Source organism: Mesoplodon bidens (genome assembly GCF_964165515.1).
Source record: "Mesoplodon bidens genome assembly, chromosome: 10".
Lineage (NCBI taxonomy): Eukaryota > Metazoa > Chordata > Mammalia > Artiodactyla > Ziphiidae > Mesoplodon > Mesoplodon bidens.
In genome coordinates, this window is record NC_138172.1 from 69,039,008 (window position 1) to 69,060,947 (window position 21,940).

The 21,940-nt window shown below is 53.6% G+C and overlaps 1 protein-coding gene across 4 annotated transcripts; it reads right to left on the reverse strand.

Moving 5' to 3' along the window:
* Window positions 1–2,329: 2,329 nt before the first annotated feature.
* On the reverse strand, window positions 2,330–21,141 carry MTCH1 (mitochondrial carrier 1). 4 transcript variants are annotated; one of them, XM_081247610.1, is made up of 12 exons: window positions 20,790–21,139; window positions 16,551–16,635; window positions 13,058–13,164; window positions 12,571–12,648; window positions 12,146–12,203; window positions 11,768–11,819; window positions 10,247–10,306; window positions 7,319–7,412; window positions 5,155–5,202; window positions 4,917–4,984; window positions 4,564–4,639; window positions 2,330–3,154 (listed from the first exon to the last, which is right to left on the reverse strand). In XM_081247610.1, the coding sequence occupies exons 1-12, from the start codon at window positions 21,108–21,110 to the stop codon at window positions 3,083–3,085; spliced, it is 1,119 nt and encodes a 372-aa protein (XP_081103736.1). In that variant the 5' UTR covers window positions 21,111–21,139; the 3' UTR covers window positions 2,330–3,082. The 4 variants fall into 4 exon arrangements, with proteins under 4 accessions (XP_081103736.1, XP_081103734.1, XP_081103735.1 ...); XM_081247608.1 differs by having other exon boundaries at window positions 7,268–7,412; XM_081247609.1 differs by lacking the exon at window positions 2,330–3,154 and adding an exon at window positions 3,373–3,628 and having other exon boundaries at window positions 20,790–21,141.
* Window positions 21,142–21,940: the final 799 nt, after the last annotated feature.

Consider the following 21,940-nt stretch of genomic DNA (forward strand, 5'->3'; position numbering starts at 1 on the left):
ATTTTCAGATGCTGACCCTGCTTGCCTTCCTGAGGGGGGAAGGGCGTCCCTCCCTTTGTGGGCCTGTCTTCGCAAGCTAGTCCCAAGTTCTATGAGGTGGTCAGGTGAGGTAGCCTCTGGGCAGAGCCAGACTGTGGAGGCCCAAACCCATCTTTCTCAGTTTTGGGGTGGGATGTACCAGCCTCCTGCAAAGCAAGAACACCTGTTTCCAGCACTCAGGTTCCAGCCCAACCTGTCATATGAGAAAACCTACTAAGACCAGCAGCAGGAATCTCTTTGGAAATTTTGGGGGGTAAATAACAGAAGCCAAGACATGGTATCCCATAGTAGTCAGGGAGGGGAGGAGAATGGGAGGGCAGGTTCAAAAGGAGGGCAGGGGGCTGGCACTCTGAGGCCTCGAGGACCAGAGTAGGGCAGGTCTGCTCCTGCACTCTGCTGCGTGACTCCCAGGCATCTGGGCACTGGCGCAGCAACAAGGGCTACAGTAGGGCCCTGCAAAGACCACCACTGCCACCTCGGGCTTCATCACAGGGGGTCCCAAAAGGTCTGTCAGAGGACATTCCAGCTTTGTCCATTGGAATTAGGTTTTCCAGGAGGGGAGGGAGGTAACTGGGTCCCCACAGGGACATTCCCACTCCTGTCACCCCTCCTTTTGCTGACAGCTCAGCTCCCCCCACCTACCCCCCAAATCCTCCACACCCCTCCCCCACCAATTCAACCCAATCTCCTTTCTCAGATAAGGACTCTGTCACTCTAGTTTCCAGGACTGAGAGGAAACATGCCAGGTGCTAGGGGGAGTTGGGGGAGGGGAGCAGGTGAGGCTTCAGCCCTCAAAGAATGAAAGGTTCAGGAGACAAAGGGAGCATTTACCATACACAACACACGCACCTTAATACTGAACTGAAAATGGTTAGGAATAAAAACCTGTACTTTGCTCAACTAAAAACCGAGACAGAGCATCAAAGGTGATTTTCTTGCTGTTTCTGGGTGGAAGATAACCTGGGAAATGCAGTCAAGACCCTGAAATTCAGAAATCCCAGGGTATTACCTGGTAATGGCACTGCTTCTCCTCAAAGTGACTTGACAGGCCCACCCACGCTGGCTCTTTACCTTGGTGGCTTCTCCAGACACCTAGGAGGAGATGGCTGTCAGAGGGAGGGGCTCTTCAGGACCAGCTCAGCTCAGACTCCTGAATCTGGGGGACCACAGGAAGGAATTTCTGCAAAAACAGGACTTGAGGGTGGAACAATGGGAAGAAAAGTTACCCCAGGGCAGTGGTCAGTGCCATGGGAAACCACACTGGGCTAGAGAAAGGTCATGTGCTGTGTGGCAGACACACCTCTAAAGGGCCTTCCTCCTCTACAGAATTGGTGCCAGCGAGGCCTGGCCTGCTCACCTTGCCATGTGCTTTCCCTCCCTGCCACTTCAGCTGTCTGAAGTGAGTGTGAGATCTTAGTAACCCCCACCAATGTACATTTACAGGATACCTGCACAGGCATGCTCCTGTGTTCCTGGGGAACAAGGATACATAAGGTAAACTGGGGCAACTGTTACTAGGCCAATGGGGAAAACCAGTTCTGCAAAAGCATCCCAGGGCCTTCCCTGGGCATGACCCAGCCCATACCTGTGAGGAAGTATGACCAAAGTCCCAAATCCCAGCTCCCCGAAGCCATCTCCCCTAGAGCAAGGGCAGAGAAACATCTGGGGAACCAAGCTGGCCCTCAACTGGTATTAAAACCCCATCAGCTAGCTGGAAGCCCATGGTCTGTAGGGGCCAGCATATTCCATTTGTCAGTTCTGCCTGTTTATAGGCAAAAGCAAATGTTGGGCAGAAGCAAATGAAGGGAGCTTTGCCTTTTCCAGAGAAGGCCAAGCTCAGTGCTTCAGCTGGGCCTGTGTCCACTCCTGCTGTAACCATGGGACTGTTACACCAACCGACTTGGTAAAACCCAACAATGTCATCTGCAAACAGTCTGAGAGGACAGCTGGGGGTTTGGGTGGAACATTTTCTGAAGCTGGGAGGACCTTTAGAGCTCCTGTCTCCCTGGGAAGAGGTCTAGGCACTAGCTGTTGCTCTGTGAACTGGAGTCTCGGCTTGTCTAATTCAGAAAACCACCCAATGACCCGAGCCTTCGCCCTGCACCCCCCCCAACACCCCCCTAGCCTCCCGCCCGGCTGATCTACACCAAGCCCGGGCTCTTCTCATGCCCAGGCCAGGCTGCCCCCAGTCCTGTCACTTTACACACAACCCTTCTCACACAACCACAAAGGACTGAGAAAGACCCTGCAGACAGTTAAGCTCATAAAAATAAGAGACTCCCCACAAAGCTCCAAATCACCACCAATGAATTTATTTGAGGGAGAAAGGGTCAAATCTTATTAGGAACTTTAAACTGGATAGGACTAGACACTGATCTGCCTAACATCTGGGTGTTCACAAGTGCACGGGTAACCATATCCTGCACGTAAGGCATCACCATTAAACCAATGAACATTTGACGAGAAGGACACGTTCTGAGCAGTCACGTGATTTCCCTTTCAGAAGGTGCTGCCTCATCAGAAAAGTAGTGTTGAGAAAACCGAAGACAGCCTCCTAGCAAAGGCCTGGACATGACGGCGGCCTCGTGAAAGGCGATCACACCTTATTTACAAAGCAAGAGAGTGAAACTCCCAGCTGAGCTGCAGGATGAGAGCTGGGGCTGACTCGAGGGGTGTGAATGGGGGTTGGGACCTGACTTCATGAGCCTTTGCCCATCCAACGTGGGCCTCCACAAGCCATTCTTTGGCCCCCTGCACAAGGCAGACTCAGGAAATCTGCAAAGTAAGGGGATTCTGCCCCAATTCCCCAGCCCCACCCCACCTTCCCCAGTTCTAACAGTGACCAATCCACTGGACGCAGCCTCACCCCCACCCAACCCCTACTTCTGGACAGACACAAGGCATATATGGAAACCGAAGCCCAGCTGTGCTGGAGCCCATCTAGGTGCTGCTGGGTTGGTTGTCTTACAGGTGCCCCGAGATGATCAGGCCTCACCCACGGTGGCCAAGCTGAGACAGCGTGGTTTTTTTTAGGTGATTCAGGTTACTCCAGGGCAAAGCACGATCCTGATGACACCCGGCGGAAAAGCAGGCTAGAGCCTCGAAAGAGCTGGCCCTGGATTGGAAGGAGCAGTAGGGTCAGTGAAAGGGAGGCCATGCTTCTCATCCCACCCCAGAGCCAGGCCAGCGAAAGACAAAGAAGGGTCCAGTAGCTCAGAGACCCCTGAGTCAGAAATAGAGGGCCTAGGTTTGCATTCCTGAGGGCAAGGTCAGAATCTGCTCTGTGCTGAAGCACAAGGGAGCAGTTTACTTCATGCCACAGGGTGTCCAGTATTAATTAATTAATTAATTAATTAATTAATTAATTAATTATGGCTATGCTGTGTCTTCGTTGCTGAGCACGGCCTTTTCTCTGGTTGCGGCGAGTGGGGGCTACTCTTCGTTGCGGTGCGCGGGCTTGTCACTGCGGTGGCTCCTCTTGTTGCGAACCACAGGCTCTAGGCGCACGGGCTCAGTAGTTGTGGCACACAGGCTTAGTTGCTCCGCGGCATGTGGGATCTTCCTGGACCAGGGCTCGAACCCGTGTCCCCTGCATTGGCAGGCGGATTCTCAACGACTGCGCCACCAGGGAAGTCCCGGGTGTCCAGTATTCACCGGGCTACTGAGTAGGAAACCCCCAGAGGAGACTCACTGCCCCCTGGCTTCAGAGCCCAAGTGGACTGGGGCTCCTCCAATACTAGAGGACGTGATGCATGTAGGATCAACTGTATTCGCTGGAAGGCCTGCGTCCGTCTCTGGCCTCCCTGCTTTCCTCCTATCCGTCCTTTTCTCAACCTTGAGGCCAGTCAGTATGCTAGCTCCTCCTGCCCAGGCCACTGCCCCATTTTACTCTGAAGCCAACCAAGGTCAGGAAAAGTCAGGGATCTGTCCTGGGCCAGCCACCTGGATCCTTGACCCAGAGCTCCAGCCAGCAGGACCGTGCTTGGGCATAGAACACAAAGACTTCAAGAGACTGGCACCCTTTCCAAGCTCACCACATGGCCCAGCTCCACCCTCAGGCTCTCCTGGGCACCTGGGGCATCCTGCACGGGTGGAGGGAGGGGCCGGCCTCCAACATGCCAGATGTGTTTTCATCCCAGGTTACTTGAGGTATAAGAAGTTCTTGGGCTTCACCACCTACCCTGTGGGCTCCCTCATACTTGTTCTAAGAGTCTTTGAGAGTTGAAGAAAAGAAGACCTTGTCTGATGTGTAATTCTTAAGTAAATTCAGATCTGACCACCTCAAACCCCTTCTACAGGTTATGGAAAAAAACCGAATGAACTTTTTGGCCAGTCCAATAAAATAAATTGAAAATTTAATTTAAATGCCTCAAACCAAAAGTCTACATCCTCTTTATCCTCCTTACAACATCAGATTCCACGACAACCCCTTAACTTTCCATGTAATGAAGAGTCCACAAAAACCTTTCCATCTGACTGATGTGGTAGAAAAGTGAGAAAAACCTCCCTGGAGAGCAGGCTTACCTGCACACTCAGGTACTTCCAGCAGTGGATCCAGGATTTGAACACTGGGGAATAAGGGGGTAGCCCGGCCTGCAGCCTGCGGGGAAGGAGAGCATGTTAGATCCAGAGAACAGTGGGAGACGGATCAGCTAAGGAAAAGGAGCCCTCATGAAGGAATGGCTTGGGGCTGCCACCACCCCCATACCGAACCACAGATTCCTCCCAAAGGGGTGCGATGAATCCCAGAGGAAGCCAGGGGCCTGGTGGGCCGAGCCCACACATAGAGCAGGTGGGAGGGGGCAGGGCACTGGACGGGCTCAGCCAGGTCCCCCCAGCAGCCTTGGCAGGGTGCCTGCGAAGGGGCACACACCTACCCGCAGTTATTCACGGCCATGAGATCACCGACCAGCAGGAAGGGGTAGGTCAGCATGCTCACTGCGATCTGCAGGGAGACCTGAGGGTCAGTGAGCCCACCTACCACCAGCCCCCGACCCGGGCTCCAGGAGCAGGCACACCCTAGACCGAGGCCTGCCTCCAGCCATCTCCAGAGCTGGCCTCCAAAGCCCCGCCCAGGCCCCCAGCTCAGTGGGAAGAGCAGCTGGCCAGACTTACCCCCATCACAAATTTAGTGTAGCTCCGGATGGCCAGGGCCTGGCTGAACTGAAAAGACAAAAAGGGAGACTGGTTTGCCCCAGGTACCTCGGGATGCAGACTTCAAACATGCAGGCCCCGGCCCCGTCTGCGCTGCCTGGTCTGCAGCCCCTTCACCTCACCCTCCGCACTGGCCTCACACCCCCTCTGCACTCAGCTCCTCACACGCCCGTGGCACACGCTGCGCTCCCTTTCAGGGCCTGCCAGCAGCTTCTGTGGCCTGGCAGTCAGAGCCAAGAGAAGATTTGGGAGGCAGAAGTGGGATATCCGGACTGGAGGGCCTTCTGTGACCCAGCCAGGGATGGTGAGTGGAAGAGACGAGGTAGGTGGGATCACGGGCTATGGCCTACGTAACCTCCTCCGAGCTGTAAGCTGCCAGGGCTGGGCCTTTGTTTGCCTTGATCAGTGCCTGCCCGGGGCTCAGCGCACAGTAAGTGCTTACTGAATGGAAAGTCAGGCACCCATCTGAACTGCACACAGAATCCTGGGTCCTGTAGCAGAAGGTGAAGGGCAGCCCTGGGCTTACCGCCACCCTACCTCACCAAACTCTCATCCCCTTCAGGCCCCAACTCCTGAAGTCAACTTTGCCCATGAAACAGCCCCAAACTACAGAGGGTGACTACCTATCCCTCAGCTTCCTGTGACATGGCCATCCCACCCGATGGATGCCCTGCAACCCTGGGCGGAGATTTGCTCAGCCCTCTGCCTGAGCAGCCTCATCTTAGCCTTTAAGCCAGAAAAGCACGTGAAAAATACTTTCAGTGAAGTGTCGACTGCTGTTCTCAGTGAGGTAAGTGCAGCAGCCCCTGGTCAAACACCTGCCCATCTGGACTGGAGGAACCAATCAGCTGTGGGACACCCCTCCCCCTCAAGGCACCCCAGCTGTCCCAGGCTTGTTCTGTATGTGAAGGCAGCAGCTGACCCACCCATAACGCCCCTGAGAAAGGGGCATTGTTGTGCTACTGTAATTGCAGGTGGGAGCTGCTCTCTATGGAGCAACTGGAATCTGCTCACATTAAAAGGCCAGTGAGACTCACCTACCCAATCCATATGGCCAGTTTCCCTCTGCCCCAGCTGCGAGCTCTGAGAGGCACCCCTCACCACAGACTCTTTCCCAGACCACCCCCACACCGGAACTGCCATTCTGGGGCCCAGACACAGACACACGGAGACTATGAACCCCGCCCACCCCAACAAGGTGATTCTGGCAGACAGGTCCCCAATCCCTCACCCAGCCTCCGAGGGTGGGTGATTCCCGCTGTTAGAATGTCTGGCTCCCAGGAACCCCTGCCTATCACTGCTCCCCAACTCTTATCTTGGGTCAGGCCGAACCAGCTGACCTATCAGATCCCTAGAATCCTTTCTTCAACAAGTGCCTTTTAGAAGGACCAAGGCCTCCCCGTGCCTGACCCAATCTGCCGAGAGGTCTGTGCATACCAGGCTGTGTAGACCACTGCTAACAAGAGTGGGGTGCACCTGCATGGTACACTTCCTAGCTGACTGAAGCACCCTCAGCCTGGCCCAGGGAAAGACCTAGTCCCAGCCCTGTCAATTCGCAGGCAAGGGCCCCAGGAGAGCCCTTCAATCTCTGGGTCTCATCTGTCTGTAAAACAGGATGTTATACCTGCTCTGTTCCTTTCACAACTGAGGTGCTGTCAGGATCAAATGTCACAATGTTCACTAAAGGGCTTGAAAAAGCCTAAAACAGTGAGCATAAGTTCAAGGGTTATTATTAGCTGGTCTACGTCCTGATTTACCAGGGATCCCTAGTTTGGATTGGGTCACTGCCTCCAACTAGCCGTGGATAAGCTAGGGTCTGTTTGACCTAAAGCTGCCCAGGGACGGGCATTCCGTAAACCCCTCTAAGTCTTGTTAGCAATCTCCTCCCTCGAGGCCGTTCTCCTCAGAGGCAAAGCTGACCCAGGGACAACCAGTCTTCTCCTCAGACCCCTCCCCAGAGGCCCTCTCCAGCCCTAGGGGCCCAGTACTCAGAATCCCAGAGTCCTCAAGTCTGCCCCAGACCCTGGGCATCAGCAGTACATGGAAAGATGGACAAGTCCTTGTTCCAACCAACCTGGGAACCTGGATTCTGGTCGTTCCCCAGCCCCCCTGGGGTGTCACTCACGCTGTCATCCACCAGGTAGGCATTGATGAAGTGGGCCAGCAGGTTACAGCCCCACAAGAAAACCACATCTCCCAGGAGGTGAGGGATTAAGCCGCTAAAAAACAAGGTGAGCAAAGATAAGCAGGGGAGGGAAGAGAACAATTCCTGGGGGCTCCACACCCAGGAAGCAGACAAGGATGTTCCAAGCTCAAAACTTCAGCATATCCACCAGCACCACCTCGGGAAGGGAGCCCGCAGGGGCCACATGGGCCAGCAGCTATCCACAGCAGGAAAGCAGTGTTCCTTTCTCCACGGGGAGTGGGGGGTGGTATGTGTGTTATATGCTACATCTGACAGCACAAGTTAAGCTTATGGTCTCACAAGCGGTGTTCAAACCACAGAAGCTGGGCCTTAAGATGTGAATGGTGCAAAATCCGGGATTTTCCAATGCAGATTATGAAAGAGTACCTACACGTTAGCAGTCTTTTCCTGGCCTTTTTACCCAATCCACTCTCACAAAACACTTTGCTCAGTGCACCTGTATTCACCCCTGGAATGTTCCACTAAAAACATTCCATACAAGCTTTTACAAGGAGGGCTGACTTTTAAAGTGATGGCCTTTAGAATGCGCATCTCTACACACTAATGTGAAGTTTCCCTAAGATACAGTGCTGAGGGCAAAAAGCCAGATCGAGACCAGTGGGTCCTGTGTGATACTTGTGGGTTTTGGGGGTTTTTTTCTTTTTATTTATTTATTTTTGGCTGCGTTGGGTCTTCATTGCTTTGTGCGAGTTTTTCTCTAGTTGCGGCGAGCGGGGGCTACTCTTCGTTGCAGTGCGTGGGCTTCTCGTTGCAGTGGCTTCTCTTGTTGCGGAGCACGGGCTCTAGGCGCGCGGGCTTCAGTAGTTGTGGTGCATGGGCTTAGTTGCTCTGCGGCATGTGGGATCTTCCCGGAGCAGGGCTCGAACCCGTGTCCCCTGCATTGGCAGGCGGATTCTTAACCACTGCGCCACCAGGGAAGCCCTTGTGGGTTTTTTTTTTTTGAATGTGTTTATTCGCTTGTTTAGATATAGAAGGACATGGAAAGATCTCCAGGAGAACAGCTATCTCTTGGAGAGAGGACACAGAATTATGATTTTTGAATTTTCAAAAATCTTATTTCAAAATATTTGAAAGTTCAAAATACCTGTAACACATCTATGATATGAGAGATATAAATAAAGTGATCCTTCATGAATGCAATTTCCAATCCTGTTGCTTCCACCTGTGCTCAGACTGACTTTTCACAGGTACACTCAGTGCTTTCTGAGTACATACATCACCTGTTGTATAAACACATGAAAAAAAAAAAGAACCCAATGGGTAAGGTATCTGTTGTGTGGGAATCCTAGTCACACACCAGAAAAGAATGTATACAATGAGTGTGAAAAACACCAGAGGTGGTGATATGTAGTGTTTTAGGGTCTGAAGCACCAGTCACACAAGCAAATATTTATTTACACACATATATATGCACACCCATACATATGTGTACATATACATAGATATGAATATACATATGAATATGTGCGTATATAAATCAAGGTTTATCAACCTTGACACTATTGACCTTTAGGTCTGGATGATTCTTTGCAATGGGGGCTGACCTCTGCACTGCAGGATGTTTAGCAGCATCCCTGGTCTCCACCCACTAGATCCCAGCTGTGACCATCAAAAGATGTCTCCAGACATTACAGATGTCCCCTGGGGCAAAATCACCTCCTAGTGAGAACCACACACACACACACACACACACCCTACACACACACACACACACCCCACCCACCCACACCCACACACACACCCTACACACACACACACACACACACACACCTACACACAGAACACCTGGCCGATGATGAAACCACAAGATGAGTTAAAAGAGAGCCCCACGTCTAGTGTACTGTGTATTTAACAGCATGTATGTCTCTGCCTAGACCTTAAAAAAGCAAAACAAAAAATATTCGTCAGGCCTGGATTTGGGGTTGTTTGTAGTTTAGTCTTTTCGGTGTGAGTTTTCTTTACAGGTGGAGTAAGATGGGTGTGAGACACCAAGGAGGGCAGGGGGTCCAGGGCCCTCAGGAGACTGTATGCCCTGAAGACATCTGCTCTGCAGAAACATAGGCCCAGCACGGCCAGGTCTTGACTTTTTTTTTTTTTTTTTTTTTTTTGCGGTATGCGGGCCTCTCACTGTTGTGGCCTCTCCCGTTGCGGAGCACAGGCTCCGGATGCGCAGGCTCAGCGGCCATGGCTCACAGGCCCAGCCGCTCCACGGCATATGGGATCCTCCCAGACCGGGGCACGAACCCGTATCCCCTGCATCGGCAGGCGGACTCTCAACCACTGCGCCACCAGGGAGGCCCCAGGTCTTGACTTTTTAAGAGAAGGCAGAATAGGGATTGTTTTGTGAAACATCCTAAATGTTGAATATGAAGAACTAATTTCTCAGAAGTGCTATGTCAAACAGGATCCATCAGCTGGAGTCAGCCTGTGAGCTGCCAGAGCTTGACCTTCAGCCCAAGTCACAGGTTTTCAGTGACTTTTCAGCAGTGAAACCAAGGACGATGGAAGCCCTAAAGACCAGCCTCGTGCCCACCCCCAGCCCTGGAGCACATGGACAGGGACAGTGGGGTCGGGGGTGCGGTTTTGGCCACCCCCACCCCCAGCGTGCTGGACAAACAGTACCATTTCTGTGTAAGCCGTGATGTGGACAGGGCTGGGCAGTTTTGTTCCCGATGATCCGTAGCTCGCATAGGCCATGGAGCTCTACGGGCCAAGGTGCAGCTGCTCAGGCAGGGACAGAGCCCTGTGGTTAGTCTGAGGCCAACAGCTGTGGCCTGAGGGCTGAGAATGCGCCTGTTAGTAGAGCAATGCTCCGTGGCCAGTTATGGGGTGTATAAACTCACGTACACAAAGAATCCCAGCAGCCCCTCTTCTTTGAAAATCTTCCCAATGGAGCTCAACACGCCGCTGTGGAGAACATAGGGATACAACGTCACCCGGGCACCTTGGAGAAGCCCATGCCCTGGCCCGGATGGGGAGGGGGCATTCTCTGTCACCAGGCAGAACCCAAGTGTAGATGATTACAGCTCTTGTTGGGGAGTGAGAGGGCGTCTACGCAGTTTATGGAGACTGGGGAAACCCAACCACCCACAGGGGCAGAACCCTAGTTCTCTATTGCTTTTTTCTATGGATCTGGAATGTAGGAATGAACCTTCTAGCCTGGGCTGCTGCAGAGGCGACGGGACCTTCTCCTGCCTGGCTCTAGTGCTTACTTCTGGCTGAACAACCTTTTGGCAAAGAAGCCTGCATGTCTCACAGAGAGAGGAGGAGAGGTGGTGAGTGGAGAGAAGCACCTTCCCAGAGGGCAGAGAAGGAATACAGGGCCCTGCAGCAGGAGGCCCTGCAATCAGACTGCACAGATGCAGCTTGGGAAAAGGCATCTGGCCCTCCCCAGCAGGGAACTCAGGGATGCACACCCTGCCCACTGCAGCCTGTTAGAGATCACAGGACAGGCTGGATGTCTTAGGTGTGAAATGCAAAGGAGGCTCAAGTGCAACCTCTGTGACCTGTGACAATGCCAAGTGACCTGTTCTGCATAGAGGTTCTGCGAAGCCGAGAGGGCCAGGGTAGCCTAGGAGAAAGACGGTGGGAGCCAGAGCCCTGCCAGGCCCCACTACCCTTCCTCTCAGGACAGTGGCTCAGCCCACTGGGTTCTAAGCCCACGGGGGGAATGGGCCAATTTCCCATTAGTGAACTTAAAATGAGGCACCATGGCAGCCAAGCTTCCTGGGGCAGTGGCCCCAAGGACAGCAGCAGAAAACAACTGAACCCAGGAAATAAGAATTTGAGCGAGGAAGGATAACAGATGCATGTACTCCTGCCACGAGCCTCCAGGACCCACCTCCTGTCCTGCACTGAGCCTCAGAGGGGCAGGGAGGGCACAAGTGCCACAGGGAAGGACTGTGTCAACACACCTATGCCCCTACAGATCCAGCTCAGTGCCAGGCATGGCAGGTGCTGGGTAAATATTTGGTAAACAATGGAAGGCCAAGCCCCAAGGCCATGGCGTGGACAGCTGCTTAGGAGAGGATGAAACGAACTCTAAGCTGGCTTCTGTGACAGCTGGAAAAAGGGCTAGGGCATAACCTAGGGGGTCTAGGAGGGAACCCCGCCAGGACTCCTAATCCAACTAGACTCCAGTCCCACTCACCCCTCTGCAGGGCATCTAGGCTCATCCAGGGCTGCCCCAGACAAGACAGGGAGAAAATACCCCTGGACCCAGACTATGGAAGCCACTACCCCATTCCTCTGAAGCTGGCACATAAGAAATAGGGCAGAAAAGGGGCAGGAGCTGACCACACTATGGCCTGTCCTGGCACACTCTAAATAGTGACAGGGCCACTCCTGCCAACCCTAAGGATTACCCACCTGTACTTGGCCTCCCGTCCCACAAACTGGACCATGCAGCGCATTGAGATGACTGAGGAAAGAGAAAACACACACAGGTGACATGGTGGCCAAAGTCCAAGACTCCCCAGCTGTGGGTGGGGTGCCCGGCACAGTGGCCACTGCACAACACAGCCTGTGTCAGAGCGCGGGAGGGGAGGAGGGCCCCTGGGATTCCCCATCACACCCCATGACCATGGCATCCCCTTTCTTCTGGCTGGGAAAAGCCCCAGCTCCCTTTGGACTGAACTCCCGGCCAATTCCAGTGATACTACTTCCCAGTAATTCTACCGCTGCCCGTCTACAGCCCATGAGGGGTCACCCCACGGCTGACATGCAGTCTCCAATGGGGCGGCTCACCATGCAGGGGGTGGGCCAGCATGCGGGACACGCACTGCATCATCATCTCATAGGAGGTCTGCAAGAGAGCAGAGGGCGGGGACTTGGTCTGGCCTGTCTCTGGAACTGGTGCTCACTGGGAGCTATAAGCACTTACGGGGGAAAAACTGGGGTCCTGCAGCACCCATGTGGGGTCGGTCTACCTCAGATGGCCCCCCTGGTCACCCACACAAAATTCCCTCTAACCAGGACGGCTGCCAGGTCCCAGGCCAGGTCCCGTGGCGGCTGAGAGGCTTTCTGTGATTCCCTGCAGTGGCCCTGCTGGGGCTCCTTCCACATCCCACCCCACTGTGCACACAGCAGGCCCCAACTGTGACACTTCAGTGACCTGCCCAACTGGGCAGTGAGAGATAATCAGGCTCTCCTCTCCAATTCCAGGTACCTACCTCCTTCACCACTTTCTTCAAAGAAGTCTTCATGTCATCTTTGTTGGCAACCTGCTCAATCTCATCTGGAGGGAAAACCTGAGATGCAAAGAACAAAAGTGGATCAAAAGCAAAATACAGGTGCGCCTCTTCGATGTAACTTTGAAGGGATGGAGAGGGCAGGAAACAGCTCCTACTATTTTCTTGGCCATGTCCATTAGCTGGGCCCGCCTTGGGTAACACCCTGGGGCTGGAGCTAGAGGGGGAGAAAGTCCCTGCCTAGTGTCACATTTGTAAGAAAGCAGGCAGATGGTGAGGCAGGGGCCTTTCCAACTGAGGAGACTCGGCGTTGGACCACCAGGGCTTGGAGTCTGGCTTTGGTGCTGGGGTGGAGCCCTGACCAGTGTGGGAACCGAGAAGCAGGACTGGTGCACATGGCTGCCTCCAGGGGTGGCAGGGGGCTCAGGGGAACCTCGGGCAACCAGTCCTGGTTTCACCCCGGGCTCACCTTCTTCATGCTGCCCCGGGTCACGGTGGAGAGGGCGTTGGACATCAGCCGGGGGCTCAGGCCTCGGAACAGCCCTATCTTCCCATCCACTTGCACAATGTACTTGGCTACAAGAAAGCAGAGGTGGCAGCGTCACGTTCAGCCCAGACGCACCCACTCCTGGGTCACATTCACACCCAGACCAGACGCAGCTTGTCCTTCTTTAGTACCTGCTGACTTCAGTCACGGAAGGGAGCACCGTCCAGGGCCACGGAAGCAATCGGGCCCCGCCCCCAAACATCTTCTCTAGCCCATTTCTTTTTGTAAAACCTTCAAAACATATTTTTCTGACAAACAAGTTCATATGTTTTTCTTTTTGTAGTTTGGAAAATCTACTTGGCAAACTTAACTACAGTTTCTCAACTCAGCAACTTAAGTGCTGCAACCTAGGAACCAATTCTGTTGCTTATAAAAAATGTTTTTCTCTGGGAAAAGAAAAAATGGAAAAAGGCAACCACAAGCAGTGATGAAGTTTGCAACCTAAGGTAGGGAAAAAGGAAAAGGAAGGGCTCCCAGGGGAAAGACTCAAGAGTGTCCTTTGAGCATGCCACAGAGAGGGCCATCCCCACCTCGTCACTGTGCTGCATCCAGGATCCCACCTGGCACCTACTGGCATTTATTAATTACAGGGGGGAAAGCCAGTGGAGAAGTAACTAAAACAGAGGCACCAATGAACTATTCTATAGAAAAACACTTAAGTGGTCAGGGAAGCTGGACCCTGACCCTGTTTGAGTCAGTGTTTTTTTGTTTGGGTCTCTAAAAGGATACTTTCTTAATGTTTTGCTGTTTTATTCAATATCAACTTTTAAATGATGTTCAAAAAGGAGATGTATTTTTATAAACCTGCATACCTGGAAGCTGGCAGAACATTCCCTCAGACAATGTGCTCCCCTCGAGCCAAGACTTTAGCTCTCCAGCACCGCACAGTGGCGGGAACCAGCAAGGGAGGGTGCCGTTCTCTCCTCTGCCACATGTCTGCCAACAGCAATTCCATGTGGCAGCTGTATGGGCTTCCCCTGGTCCTGAGAGCACCTGGTACCTGCATGTTTGGCTTCCTGAGATTGGGGTGGTGCTGGAAAGAGAGGAGTAGGAGGAGAGAGGACACTGGGCGACGTGGCCAGGACGTCCTGCTTCACGGAGTGAACAGGCAGAAGGAAGGTTTATTTTGGGGGAGGGGAGCGCTAGTCAGCAGAAGGGAGAGCTGGCGGGATAAAGCCTGAGTGTGGTCTCCAGCAGGACACTTAGCCTCTTTCCATCCAATTTCCTAGCCAGAAAAAAAGGGAGTAAGGACCCCTATTTCTCCCCATCTCAGAGCTGAATTATGAAAAAGTGAGAACAGACAAAGGTATGCAGAAACGTCTACAGAGGTCTTTGTGGGCCCAAAGGGTCCCCTGGCTCGCAAGGGGCTCCATCATTCCATGGTTTCTCTGTAGTCCCTGAAAACTCTCCAGGAAGTTCTTTCCGGGAGAACACCAAAGAATGTCATGGCAGCTGTGGCGCTTTTCATAGCTGAGGGGGAGTAGTAGACCCCATCCAGACGGTTGCTAGACAGCCAGACAGCTGAGCCCCTCCCCAACACAAGGAGTCTGCTTACACCATCTGCACTGAAACATTTATATAAATGGTGGGGGGCGGGGGGAGCACCTCAGAACTCTGCTCATCTTTGCAAGAGGCAGTAAGGTGACTGTCAAGACCCCTCTGCCCTGAGTCCTTTCGGGAATGACTGTGTGACATGAACAGAGATGATCTGGGTTCCAACCTCTCTATGGCTAGAGCCTGCATAGTGGTGTATGGAGGAATCACACGTAGGGGCTGGCAGCCCGCCACCCCGGCCTCCCGCAAATCCAGCGTCGCTCTGCATACCGGCTTCGTTGCACTACGGTGGGGGGTGCCTCCCTGATTCTGTGACGTCCTCCTTCCCCACGTTGACAACTTTTATTTTTTTTTTTATTTTTTTTTTTCTTTTTGCGGTATGTGGGCCTCTCACTGTTGTGGCCTCTCCCGTTGCGGAGCACAGGCTCTGGACGCGCAGGCCCAGAGGCCATGGCTCACGGGCCCAGCCGCTCCGCGGCATATGGGATCCTCCCAGACCGGGGCACGAACCCGTATCCCCTGCATCGGCAGGCGGACTCTCAACCACTGCGCCACCAGGGAGGCCCTGACAACTTTTAAGTGAAACAAATACGAACAGATTTCCCCGCAAAATGACATGTTCCACCTGGCTCTATACTGTACTCAACAATGAGATGGCAAAACTAGAAGAGAAACATGACATCAGATTCTGCCAGCAGGGTGTGAAGTGAAAAAAAGGTGACAGGAGGCGAGACCCCAAGTTATTTGGCAGAAAGAAAGGTTTTCAGAGAAGATGCTAGACTGACTAAACAGATAAGATGAGCAGAGGTAGAGGGAGCACGAGAGGGTCAGCCTGGCTGTGAACACAGAGAGCAAAGGCACATTTAAAGAAGTCTGGGGAGTCCCCTGGTGGCTAGCAGTTAGGATTCCAGGCTTTCACTGACGTGACCGGGGTTCAATCCCTGGTCGGGGAACTGAGATCCTGCAAGCCGTGTGGTGTGACCAAAAAAATAAAAAAAAATAAAGAAGTCTGGGAAGGGTGGGGACTGGGAGAGGGACAGGGATGGTGGATTTGAAACGGCCTTGGCCAGCTGGGGGTCAGGGGATGAGCTGCACAGGCAGCCAGTGGGCTTTGCTGGCATCAGGGAAGCTCCACCGTGGTGGGCTTCCTGATGGAGAGACCCTCTGGCAGGCAAGGCTGCAGGGGGCGGAGGGGGCGGGTGCTTGGATGGAGGGCCTGGGCATGAAGAAGCTGATACGGAGTATGGGGCCAGAGCAGTTAGCAGCCTTCCTGAGCTCGAGCAGCTCACGAGGGCACACCAGGGGTGAAGCCGAGACCCACCATGTACTGTTCTACACCCAGGGGATGGAGATGCCTGAGTGAGTAGGCACCACTGCCTGAGGAATGCAGGGGAACAGGACAAAGGAAAAGAACCCAGGAGGCCCCAATGGGCCTCCTGCTGGAGGAGCAGGAAAGTAAAAGAACTGCTAAAAGGGCAGCCAGACTGCTCAGAAGGCAAAAAAAACACAAAAAACAAAAAATGGAAACCCACCCCCTACCCCCACTTCCAGGCACAGCCTGGGGTGGCCAGGATGACAGGGACCATTGTCTTGGACTGCCCTCTCTCAGGCACCTGTCTCCCTATCCTGCTGCCTGGGCTGACAGCTGGCAGCTCACACAGAGGAGATGGACCAAAGCTGTGTTGGTCACCTGCTCCCATCCTGACACCCTGCTGCCTGACCCCCCTTCCATGCCGGCTCTGACTCTGGGTGCCCGATGCTGCCCGGTGTGCTCCCCAGGGCCACCTGGGCCTGTTCCCTGTTTGATGCTTCTTTTTTGTCTCTCTCGGTGTGGGCTTTCCTGCCTGGGAAGCACACTCACCGTAGGTGAAGAAGCTCGGCAGGTAGAGGACCTTCCTCCCCAGCACATTGGTCCCAATGGTGGGGGGCATCGGCTCATGACCTACCTTCAGAATCAACAAATACAAAGGGAAAGTCAGATTCTACTGTTGATTCAGTCTCACTACTTCTCACCTTTCCCAGGCCTCTAACTCTTCTCCCACAAAGTCAAATGCTATTTCTGTTGATGTTTTCCCCATCAAAACATACCCAAAATTTCATCAACGTATTACTATCAACATCATGTAATCTCCCAATGCACAGAAATGTCCAGTCCCAGATACCACCCTTACCATAATCCAAGTCACCCCATCCCTCAACATTCTTACCTTCCAATTCCAGATATTTCCAGTGCAGAAACCCCCCCCATGTTTATATACACTAAACCCCACGCTCACCTCAGAAAAAAATCTCAGTTAATTCTCATCGCCAGGTTAAAACATCAGTCCAGTCTCAATCTCAAATGTAGCAACACCAAAACACATCACACCCAAATCTCAGCCCCAAACTTCAGATAGCTCACACTCAAATTTCTTACTGTACCCACTGCAGATGTCGACAAATCTGTCCCTCTCACTGCCAGCCACCTCGAATCCCAGCTGCTCCTCAAACAATTCCTCAACTGTGATCTAATCTTGATCACCCCGTATCCCTGTGACAGAATGACCCCCTCATTTCTGCAGGGTTATCATAATTCTTGCTGTATAGATGCTGGTTATAATTAAGGTATGTGTTAAACTCATGGGTGGGTGAAGGACCAAGCCACCCAAACCTCTGTGAGGAGGAGAGGTTTCTCCTGAGGGGTGAGGCCATTTGTTATGCTGCCGATTAATGAGAAGATTCTCTGCTGCCAGGCAAGGGGCAAGGTGTCTAGGAGACCAGCGCCTTAGTGGGGTGTGAGAAGGCCTTTCCCTGGCAGGGGACCAGGGCCGTAGCCCTGTCCCTCAGAGCAGGCCAGACAAATCCATGGACCAGAGGAGCGCCTCTTGGATGTGGAAGAGCGTAGAAACAGCAGGGTTGGGAAGCTCTGCCTTAAATAGAACTAGGTATGCTTCCAGCGTTTTCTGGGCTCAATTTCCTTTCTTCCTCACCTTAGTCAAGTGTTTTGAAGTTCAGGCTGTCCCTTATGGATGGGATTCTGAGCTACATGACAGATTACTGATCATAAATTAAGAAACCCCCTCCACGATGGAGAACTTCTTAAAAGAAAAACATCTAGCCCAGGAGAGTTGAAGGAAAGGGATGGCCAGGTGAACCAAGCAGTTAGCCCTCCCCTTCCAGACCTTTCCCCTTCTGGGTTAAAAGCTCGAAGGTTCTGAGGTTAGTTTTGCTTTGATTTTGTTCTCTCATACAGGCAGCATTCCATTTACACCCTCAACTCCAAGTCTGAGCCAACGTTCTTTTGCTGCCTTATCCACTCCAGTCACAACAACTGGGGAGGCCCATCGATTCCAATTTCACCCTTAAACCTGCTTGTTCCCTTCATCCTGTATCCCCATGGCTCCCAAATCTGTTGAGTCTATTTTCTTAACTTCCCCCTGTGTTATCAAAGGCACGCTGATCCTATCTCACTCCTATTCCCTTCACTCTCAAGTTCTAGTTATCTGTTCCCAAGTCTACTCACCCAATTTCATCCCCAAATCTGTTAACCCAGTCCTAACCACAGCCAAAGCTGCGGTTCTATACCATATACTGACAGAGCCAGTACCTCAAATCTCTAACACCCATGAGCCCTGATCTCAGGCACTGCATTCTTACTCACTTAATCGGGACAGCCCTCAGATCTGCCAATCCAATCCTGCCATCCACCCCCAAACAGGGATCTTCCTTTTTGCAAGATGTTATCTCTGATTCCCAAGCTATACCCATTAAGATTTCACCCTCAAGGACTTCCCTGGTGGCACAGTGGTTAAGAATCTGCGTGCCAATGCAGGGGACACGGGTTCAAGCCCTGGTCCAGGAAGATCTCACATGCTGTGGAGCAACCAAGCCCGTGCGCCACAACTACTGAGCCCGCACTCCGCAGCAAGAGAAGCCACTGCAGTGAGAAGCCCGTGCACCGCAACGACGAGTAGCCCCCACTCACCACAACTAGAGAAAGCCCGCGTGCAGCAATGAAGACCCAACACAGCCAAAAATAAATTAATTAATTAAAAAAAAAAGACTTCACCCTCAAATATGTTACACTCAGCACCAGCTGCGTTCACATCGGGTAGACCACCTGTCACCCCAACTGGGCTCACCCATCCGTATCCACCCCCCATACAGTTCTTCCACCCTCTGGACTTCCTCATTCCCCAATTCCCTATCCTCCTTCATTCTCCATTCTCTCTCATTCCTTAACTGCCTTTCCAAGTGACCCTTATTTCAATTTTCTTCTCCTGTAAACCAAACCTACCAAGGTCCAAATGATGGAGCCACTTCCAGGTTCCTTCACATGAAGCCCCCCCCCATTCCTTGTACTCTAACATCCTCCATTCCACAGACACTCCTATCAGCCACCCCGAAGTCCCAGCCCTCACCCAATCTCACTCCATCATCCTTGCTTCTCATCTGAAGTACCACCAGTTAGTTCCAAAGCCTCAATTTCTCTCCCAAAGCTGGAATCTCTATTGCTGCAAACACAACCTGAATTTTTGTAAGTAAAGGAGCCCTCACCCCCAAATCACAACCAAACACCAGTCTCGACCTTCCCCCATCAGCCATTTCCAAATCTCAGTCACGATTATATTCTAGTCAGGCATCGTAATGTCCCTGAAGGAATCTCCTCGTTCTTTGTCACATTCCTTGTCACACTCCAAAATCCACTGCCCCCATTCCTCAGACCCCAGATTTCAATTACTCCTATTCTCAAGTCCCTCTCATTCCAACTGTATCTCCCATTCTCAGTCCATTATCAGGACAGTAAATCTGATGCCCATTTGCCTCAACTCAAATCAAATCTCAAGTCTTGGTTAGGTCTCCATCTCAAACCCCGCCCCCCAACTTAACTGAAAATTCTAGGCTAAATCTTCAGATATTAGTCCAAGCCCAAACCATCCACATCTACATTGTGCTCATCTCAGTCATGCCCACCTAATTCTGCCAAATGCCCTCTCTCCACCTCAGCTCGGGCGCCCCCTTCCAGCTCCATCTCTCCCTTTCTCAAGCAGCCCAATTCATCTGTAAGGCACTGCTGGTCCCACCAAATATGCCAAGTGCCCCTGCATGCCTCGATTCCAGAGACATCCTACCTTAGCCTCATTTTCTGTCAGCCCCTACACATCCTGCTACCCTGTGTTCCAACTGGCCCTTCTGCCCAATTCCACTACGCCCATACCCCTCAGCCCATCCCCCCATACAGCTCCCACCCCGTGAATTCAGTGTTCTCCTCCAAATGCGTCATCCCTTTCCCCCTAAAAGCCTCCTGGCTCCCCATTCCAGACAAATCGCCACTACCCCTCCCCCACTGCGTCGCCCTATCTGTTCCCCTCCCCCAAAGCACGTCATCCTGTCCCCTCCTCCCATCAAATCTGTCGTCGCCATCAAATCCAGAGCCCCCATCTCCGGTAAACCGATTCGCCTCCGCCTCTCCCACCAAATTCCGTCACCGTTAAATCCAGTGCCCCGGTCCCCTCCTCCCCGGAGTCTGATGCCCCTTTTTCTTTCCTAAATTTTTGGCCATAACCCCCAGTCCTTTGTCCCCCCCACCCCAAACCGCTTTAAATCCATCTCTATCAAATCCAGAGCTCTTGCTCCCCTTCACCCTAAATATGTGCTCATCTTCTGAATATTCTGCCTTGACCCCCAATCCTCCTCCCCACCCAATCGCCAAAACTTCCCACCCCTCCCCCAATTCTGTTGTTTCTTCTTTCACCCCAAAATGCTGCCACTTCCCTCCTAGTCCAAGTCCATCGCCTCCATTCTTTCGTCTCCCAAACCTATCTCTCCGTTCCATCGCCCCCTCCCCTGCACCCCCAAATCCCTTGTTCCTTCCACCCTCTCCCAAATCTGTCGCTGACCCCTTTGCCCCCTTCTCCTGCATTCCCAAACCCATGGCCCCTGCATCCCCAAATCCCTCACCGTTTTTCTCCTCTCCCGCTCCTTCTGCGCACCAACCCGCCGTCCCCGCCCCTCTCCTCATATCCGTCGCCATCGACTCCCCGCCCCCATCCTCCTCCAGATCCTGGCCTGTCACCTTCTTATCATCCCCCACCTCCCTATGGCGCCCCTGGTCCCACACCTGGATGAGCAGCTTCACGTAGAGCAGCGGGTGACTGAGCGCCGTCACTCCGGCGCCCAGCGCCACGAAAAGAGCCTCGGTGGTCGGGGCGTTGTCCCCGGAGCCCAGGCCACCGGATGCGCCGTCCATCCTGCGGGCCGAGGGTTGCGCCGCAGGCCGAGGGTGGCGCGGATGTGCGCGGTGTGCAGGCGGCGGATCGCGAGCCCGGGCCTCGACCCCCGCCGCCGCTCCACCGCGAGCTCCAGCTCCTGCTCCGGCTCCCGCCATCCCCGCGGCACCGCCGCGAGCCCAGGGCGCCACTTCCGGGTCGGAAGCCCCCATGGCAAGGGGCCGCGAGGTCACTCCCCCGTCACGTGATGGGACGGGTGCCCTGCCCCTCGCTGGCGTCAGGGGGCGGGGCCGGGCCGCACCACTCGCGGCCGCGGGGGAGTGCAGGAGTGTAGGCGACGCGGGCGGTAAGCGACGGATGCGGTCCCCGGGCGGGGTCGGGTCCTGGCTCAGCGCTGGGCTGTGAGCCGGGGGTCAGTGGTCGCGGGCGACCAGGCCGTGGGTTCGGAGACTGTGAAGGCGGCCGCAGGCCCGGGCGCTCCCCCGGGAGCCCCGGAGAGCGGCAGGGGCGGGGCTCGGAGGTTCTGGAAGCCAGATGCCCCCAATATGGTCTGAGGCGCTTCCAATCCCCCTCCCAGGCTTCGGGAGTTTTCTCCGCAGTTCTGGGCCCGCCTTTTTGCGGCCCCGCTGCCTGCGAGGCCTCCCGCTGCAGGCCGAGTCCCTTCGCGCTCGCCTGCCTTGTCTCACCTGTTTGCCCTCTCCACCAGACCAAATCCAGTTGCACCGCGGCGGTTGTGGTCCTCCTCCTTTGCAGTTGACCCTTCTTCGCCAACCTGCCTTAGAGCTCATGGTTAGAAAATGTGTTTTGCCCTATTTACTTCACTGGGTCTGAAGGTTTTATTTAGTCCTTCAATGTGAGCACACGCAAGCGTTCTGCTAGGCGCCGTTAGTCTAGTCGTTAGGTAATAAAAATGAGTAATAACTGGCTCTTAAATTGCACTTACTTGTGCCACCCTTTTGAAGTGCTTTGCAGCAAGATAACTCAAGTATGATCCTCTCAGCAGCCCTGTGAGCAAGGTGTTTATTCCAGCACGTGCCCTGTT

Bases quoted from the DNA above. Each gene is read 5' to 3' on its own strand.
- MTCH1 (XM_081247607.1), bottom strand. From the start codon at position 21,110: ATGGGGGCTTCCGACCCGGAAGTGGCGCCCTGGGCTCGCGGCGGTGCC. The intron at 16,636-20,789 runs GTGTGGGACCAG...TTGATTCTGAAG, and splicing joins ACGTGAAGCTGCTCATCCAG to GTAGGTCATGAGCCGATGCC. The intron at 5,203-7,267 runs GTTGGTTGGAAC...TTGTCTTTTCAG, and splicing joins ACCAGAATCCAGGTTCCCAG to TTCAGCCAGGCCCTGGCCAT.